At 45.3% G+C, this 7,578-nt stretch overlaps 1 protein-coding gene across 1 annotated transcript; it reads right to left on the reverse strand.

Annotated features, from left to right (window-relative positions):
• Positions 1-237: 237 nt before the first annotated feature.
• On the reverse strand, positions 238-4,825 carry LOC146182880 (uncharacterized). Its single transcript, XM_084608965.1, has 3 exons — positions 4,649-4,825; positions 3,950-4,041; positions 238-1,463 (listed from the first exon to the last, which is right to left on the reverse strand). The coding sequence occupies exons 2-3, from the start codon at positions 4,000-4,002 to the stop codon at positions 1,010-1,012; spliced, it is 507 nt and encodes a 168-aa protein (XP_084465091.1). The 5' UTR covers positions 4,003-4,041; positions 4,649-4,825; the 3' UTR covers positions 238-1,009.
• Between the last annotated feature and the right edge of the window lie 2,753 nt (positions 4,826-7,578).

The raw sequence follows: 7,578 nt of genomic DNA on the forward strand, positions 1-7,578 counted from the left end.
GGGAATTGCTTGAATTCCTAAATGCAGCACACGGACCAGTTGCAGGAAGCCATTCACAATGCAGTGCGAACTGTGGTGCCATGCCAGTACATGAAAAGTCACCAGCTGGCCTGGATCAAACGGACCGCTATGAGAGGGCCCGCTGAACCAGATGCAGACCAGAACCTGGTAGCAGCAGCAGAACAGCAGCACTGTTAGGCATTCAAGAGATTTTCACCCCGCATAAAAATGGTCAACACATGTCGCGTCCTAGCGCTGTGCTGCCACTGCAAACCGGAAATTGCTTGAATTCCTAAATGCAGCACATGAACCAGTTTCAGGAAACCACTCACTGTAGTGCAAGCTGTGGGCCAGGTCTCAATTCTTTTGTCTAGCTTTAACGTGAGCTAACCGAGCAAACCTGAAAATGCCTATTGAATAAAATGTAGGCCGGAATTCGACAATGGCTACACCATGTTCACGTTCAAGGTAAATGTAACTTGCTATTTTGGAAGTACAATGCCAGCATCAAGTACTTTGTCCTGCCATGACACACGTCCAGCTTGAGAGAGAAGGTACTGCACGAACTTTTCTCGCACTGCCTTTGCCTGAGCTCCATAGTTGTTGCTGCTGCACCTGCGAACAGGTGTAAAGCCAAGACCTGTGCGCTCATCAGCTCTCCATTCACCATCAATTACTCGCCCATCCTCTCCCACCCTGTCAACATCTGCTGGGGAACAATACTGAAAAATGGTGTCCTCTTCGTCATCAAGTGTCCTCAGGTAGTTATGCAAAAGCACAGTGGCCCATGCTATTGCATCCACCGTTTTTGTAGAGGCCCTGATTTCCTGACGAAGGATCCTCCACCGGTTAGCCAAAATACCAAAGGCATTCTCTATGATACGCCTTGCTCGACATAGCCTATAGTTAAAAATCCTCCTTTCTGAGTTCAGGCTTGCTCCTGGGAAGGGTCTCATGAGATTTGAAGACAGTGGGAAGGCCTCATCCCCAACTATGACATAAGGAAGTTCTACAGAGGTGCCTGGGAGCAGCCTTGGTTCTGGTATGGACCAAGAGCCCGCTCTGAATTCCCCAGTTCACAGCTGTTGAAGAGGCCAGCATCCCCACGAGAACCGCATTCCCCAATGTCTACTTTAATGAATTGATATCTGGCATCACACACAGCAAGTAGAACTGTGCTGAAGCCACCCATGTAGTTGTGGAACACTGTTCCAGAGTTAACAGGCGCCTCTATCTTAATGTGCTTCCCATCAGTTGCCCCAATACAATTTGGAAAATTACAAAGGTCTTCAAATTCAAAAGCTATTCGTCTCCAGTCAGCTGTGGTTGGCTCTGGGAGATACAAGGGCTGAAGAACTTGCCACAAGGCAATGCATGTTTGCCTCACAATACGGCCTGCTATAGAGTCGGAGATCCTGTACGACTTTGCTATAATCCTCAATGTGGAACCGTGTGCCAGGTACCTGCAAAAATAGGAAACCCAGTGAGTAGGACCAATGCAAAGTACTATTTGTACATGGAACAAACTTTTAGGCACAGGTGTCATTCAGTGAAGCAGTTTATAATTTGCTTTCCGGGTTTAACGTTGCAAAGTGAACCAAGGTTATGAGGGATGCTGCTAGGTTAGGAGGGTCCGAAAATTTTGACTACCTGGGGCTCGTTAAAGTGCGCTAACATTGCAATGTACACAGGCGCCTTGCTTTTTGCCTCAATTGAAAAGTAGGCACCACAGCCTGGATCAAATACAAATCCTTGAGTTCAGGAGTAAGTGTCCATCACCGAGCTGATATGGTGGTGAGATACTAGTTCATATTGTTGAAAAGCATGAAATGCAAGCACAATCTCAAACAGGCAATACATAGGCATGGAACCACTCTTTGATTAAGAATGAAGTACTTAGTACAAGCACGAAGAATTTTGGAATTATTATTCTATTAGTCAGCAGATCACTACATCAGCAACCAATCATTAGCTGTAATAAAAGAATCCGCGTAGTCGGCGTCTTACTACACCTGCCCCCTTTGCTTCATATCTCAGAGCTGATCTGATGTCATAAAAGTCCTTGAGGGCAAGGAGCAGTAGTCGAAGAACGAGACTATGCAAGGCTTGGCAGTGGTATTTTTCTTTCGTATAGGTTGTGCCTACTTTGAACACAAGTGCAGTGCCACTGGCATTCACACCACTAATGTTTCTATTAACTAAACAAGGGAACATGCAAACAAATCTCGGAACACACTTGCTGCAATACCTGAAGTCAGAGGCACTTTGGCAATGAGTTTCCTCAGTACCGAGCCAGGCCACTGAGCTCTTGTTCACTTGTACTGTTTGGTTTCGGTTTGTAGGGTTTAAACGTCCCAAAACGACTCAGATTATAGAAGTCAAAAGATTATGACATGTATTCTAGCTTTCAGTTTTTCACTGAATGCTTGGTTGATGCAAATACTAACATTATCTCACCCATCCATAAGCTCGAGAATGTGAGCTAGGCCCATGATACGTGATATGCTCTGCCAATATTAATACACGAGAAATGGAATCATGTGCCTTGTAAAAAGCCAGCAAAATGTATACAGCTTTACATTTGGTAAATATAAAAGTGCAGATTCTCACTATATGGTTGGGCATCTAAATATCTGATCAACGAGGATCCAAAGGAAATTAATGTATGGACATTTGAGTGTGAAACCTTATAAAAGGAAGTAACGTAAATGTGCTGGATGCATGTAAGTCCCCAAAAGAGGACTCAAAATCCATAAATATTAGTTTTCCACCACCTTACATTGAAATAACAGTATCAAGACCTGTTGCTCCCTTACGACAACGCAAATTTGCAATGCACTGTCATGAGATATTTTATTATCGGACTGTTTTTTAGACTTACACAGTCTCTTTACATGCTATGTAAATATATGGCCTTTTGTTTTCCTTGTATTCAGTATCTACATATTCAATGTTGGACGAGCCATGCATAAAAAATTGCAGTATGTTTGCAAAAAAAGTCATCAATAGACTCTGACATTCAAGGCATGCAATCAAGCTATGGAGATGTAATTTACTTAGGATCATCACACCTAAATCAAAATTCAAGCAAGTCTACATGTTTTCTTTGCAGCTGGGAGCCCTTTGTGTCAATAGGCCATGGTCAACATACTGCTAGAAGTATGCTTAAATATTAGTTCAGCATGATATGGTGGCCTGAAATTTTTATACCTTTTTTTAGCCTAAGATAATAAGATAAATCAGGGGAGCTGACTACTTTTCTGCGTTTGCTGATTACTATAATTGCTGCAGCATTATTCTGCTGTGAAATTTTGTCAGCGTTCAGCATTTCCTCTTAGCAGCTTTGGAACCACTCGACTACAAAATACTGACAGCAAGCTAAACAGTGAAGCAAATATTCACAATATTCTAACATATTTTCACATTTCTACTTAGCACTGGTCGATGGATGTCTTGCATTGTTTGTAAAATAACGTATGTGCAATCAAGAAACAAACTGGGAGATCTCACGAAAAGCACGTGGTGTACTAGACATGGCAATACTTGACAATATAGAATTGACCACAAATGTAAAGGAATGTTTACAGCCACAATAAAAAGTTAGTATAATCCAAAATGACATTATAGCCTTCTTGACTGAGCAGATGTTGAAATGCTGAAAGGATGATTACATGCAGGAGCTAACCATAAGCACTTAAAAAGCTTACTAGTACAGCTGTCACTATGCACACAAGTAGAACAAGAAAACCCATGAGGCGCTGTGCACTGTGAATTACAAGTAAACAATACATTGTTTTTCATACCTGCGGTACAATAACTAAAGAGCTTAAAATGTGGATGCACCTTAAACAGATGACAGCATTGCATACACCTGCACATGGTATATGCTACCTACACGTCACTGGACTGTAAAAAAAAAAAAAAAAAAAAAAAAAAAAAACACGCTTACCTTAATGTGAATGCCAGCTTCTCCCCAGCTGACAAACTGACCATTGAGGCCATTGGCTCAATCAGAGGTCTAACTCTAGGAGACTGTCAAACCTGCACAATAACAACAGCATAATGAAACACTTGTCTATTGAATAAAATGAGTTAGACAACCCCACGTTTCCTGCACGCAAAAAAGCACGGCAGATGCATGTATGCTGAGTAACATGGGCGATATGCTACAGCGGCCACGGGTAAAATTAAAATTAGTTCATGCTTTTTACTGACTGAGAAATTCATGAACGTGATGTTGGCCGTACTCCTTCGTATCGGGTGAGCCTAGGTAATTACCGCGAAGCTGAGGCAAAAAAACACACACACAAAAAAACAATAATAATAGAACCAACTAGGCAAGAAATTGATGTCCATACTTTATTTTTTTCATTGACGAGCACTTTCGCGCCTTTGGCTCGCTTCGTTGAAAGGCTTCGTTGAGGTTAATAATGCACAAATGTAACCGCGTTTGCATTCCCAGTCTCTTTCATAGTTATGAGTAAAACAAACTTAGTAATAAAGTTTTTACACGCTCTATGCTGTGACGGATGAAAACGCACTTCCCATCTCATGCTTCCCTGACGCGAGCACACTACCTGCTTCGGCGTACTGCGCTCAAGAAATTCACGAAATACAGGCAAGGATGATATGAACATGTACTACTTACCTTTCCACAGACATGCGGAAGTACTGGAAGAAGTCTGTGCCGTCTCCGCTTCTCATGTCCCGCACCAACGTAAAATACTCGCCGAGTCGACGCCGATCTCTCAAAAGACGTTTTGTAGGCTTACGCCTTTTACGTTGCTGCTGGTGGATTACGTCGGCGGCGATGAACTGAGCAACTAAAGACCAACCGACATCGCTACTGGCGGCCATGTAGGTAGTCAGGCGCTCTGCTGATCTGCTACTCATGTGGTAGCTGACGAGAGCCATCGATCACACCAAAAGCCTCGACAAAAAACACGCCATGGCGATTCCGACACAGCCGAGATGCAGCACGCTAGAAAGGAAGACGCGGAAGAGCTCCATAGAGAAAGAGATTGGTAAAGAGCGGTCACTCGGCGAAAACTGGCCCCAGGAAATGACGCGCGACTTTTTGCGCTGCCGCCGATTGATGGATGGCGGCACCAACGTGCGCATGCGCGGACGCGCGCGCGACGGCACTCGCTGCAGCGGTAGCCCGCCGGAGCGCCGGAGCACTAGCAGACGACAAGAAGTTGTCGAAGGGAGCGGTTGCGTGCTCGTGCCTCGCCGCGCTTGTGCGGCACAGACCTCTCGTGGGCTGCTGCGCGAAACGACGGGAGTTGGAAACGACGGCAAGGTGAGCAACGTTTTTTGCTTAACTACGCTGCATTTCAAGCAGTTTACGCTGACCATGCCGGCCGGTGCCAATGAGTTTCGCAGCTCATGCACAGGCGCGCCGGCTGTTCAGGCGCAGTTCGTTACGCCGTAACTCTGGCGGTTCCCAACCACGGCGAGGTGTAATATGTTGTTTTCCCGGGAAGCAGCTTCATTTCGAACAGTTTAGCTCGTCACGCTTGACAAAGTGGCATGTGAAGGCACCAAGGCACGCCGTTGCGCCAAAATGGCGTGTTCGCCGGCCATGCTGACGCAGTTTGCCGAACGGCTATAGTTTTGCTAAGTGTCGCGTTTAGCAGAGCAACGGTAAAGTGAGAGACGTTTCATTCTTGACTTTCTTGTTAAACTACGCAGTATTTCAGGCAGTTTAGCTCAGTACGGCGGTCTGCGCTTCACAAAGTCGCACGTGAAGGGCAGCCAACAGGCATGACAAGGCGCTCGCCAATATGGCTCGCCGGCCGCGGTGAGGCCAAGCCGCGGTTTTGCGAACGGCTAGTTTTGCGTGGTGTCGCGTTACATTCAACGGGACAACGTTAAAGTGAAAAATGTTTTATTATGCGGCAAGCTTCATTGCTTCAGCTGTTCAGTGCTCTTGAGGAATATCGTTAGATTAGTGGCTGTTATTTCACGCTCTGTAGAAATGCATTTTCAGATAGGTTAGGTTAGCCTGCATTTCCTGACCTCTACGTTGCAAGAGTAGCTTTTGTATCAATTTTACGAATGACAGCTTTTCTGTTCTGGACCATAACTGCTGCTCACAAAGTTTTCAGTACCCACCCACATGCACAGATGTGTGCGCGGTGCAGTGGCCTTACATTACATTGCAACCTTCTGCATCATGTTCATTCCTTTTCCAACAGCACTGCATGGACCCACGGACTGCAGCCGAAGCACGGCAGATGCGCCGAGTGAATGGTGTGGCCTTCCCTCAAGCGTCAGTACTCCTCTCTGCCCTGGACAATATAAGTTACCCTTGCTAAGGTAGCCACTACTGGGACTGTGTAGTTTATGTATAATGCCTGTTTTGTTACATATTATTTGCAATAATTCGGAAATCAGTTATGCTATTTTTTGTCTCTACCTAAGTGCTGTTTCTCACCTTGTGTATTTTTATTTTTCTGTATTGTGCACATCGCCTAATGTGTGTCAAGTATTGTCAATGCATCCGTCTACATCTGTTGCATCTCGTGTTTTATATGCAGCAAAATAAATTCATTTCACAAATCACTTGGCGTCTTTTCTGCAATACTGTTTTGCAAAGGCTGTGGCGCAGCTGCGTTGATGGCCAGTTTAGAGAACTGGTAATCTATTTTTCCTGTTGTTATGCATGCTGAAAATAAAAACACTAGCAGATTATTTAAAGCCAAAATAATGTGCCAAAAGGGCAGGGAAGGGCGCAGCGCATGGCTAGCATTCAAATCGCGCGCCTTTCAGCAAGACCGGAAGTAGTTGCCGCCGGCCGCTTGGTGCACTACAGTCAAATGGGCCGCTGGGCCCTATGGGAGTGTCCGCTCTTTACCAATCTCTTTCTCTATGAGAGCTCCGCGGTGGTCACGCAGCAGTTGGAGAATGATGGTATTGGACAGAAGGCGACGCCCGAACGCGCCAATCGGGATGCTGGAACCGTCCAGCTGACCGGCAGTCAGCAAAACGATCGTACAACACCCTTTCCGCACCCCGTCCGCTTGAGGCAGAAAACGTGCGGGCCGCATGCATGCGGAGCGGGTCAAAAAAGCAACCGTACAGCGGCCTTAAGGCGCCGGAACCTTCCAGGTAGTCATTGGAGACCTGGTCAACATTTCACAGCCCACGGTATCTCAAAATGTTGAGCGCGTCACAACAATGATAGCGGGCAGACTGTTTCCAGCCCTCGTAAAGCTCCCAGAGTTCACGGAAGCCCTGCAAGTTATGCGGGAACTTTACAGGATGGGAGGTTTTCCTGGAGTGGCAGGGTGTCTGGATTGTACCCACGTCCGCATCAAGAGTCCCAGAGGTGACGATGCCGAAGTGTTCAGGAACAGAAAAGAATACTTTTCTTTCAATGTTCAAGTATGTGCTCACTTCCTACATGTTCGTGACGGGGTAAATTTGAACAATATTGCGTTTGTCTTTCATTTTCGATTTCAGTTGAGTTTACATTACTCGAAAAAACTCAAACGCTTGTTCTTTTAACTCAAGATGCAGTGAAATGTAATTTGAAAACAGTAACATTTAAAATACAAATTTTCAGTTGCAATA

Source organism: Amblyomma maculatum, chromosome 7, assembly GCF_055883805.1.
Source record: "Amblyomma maculatum isolate TAMU_Amacu chromosome 7, ASM5588380v1, whole genome shotgun sequence".
Lineage (NCBI taxonomy): Eukaryota > Metazoa > Arthropoda > Arachnida > Ixodida > Ixodidae > Amblyomma > Amblyomma maculatum.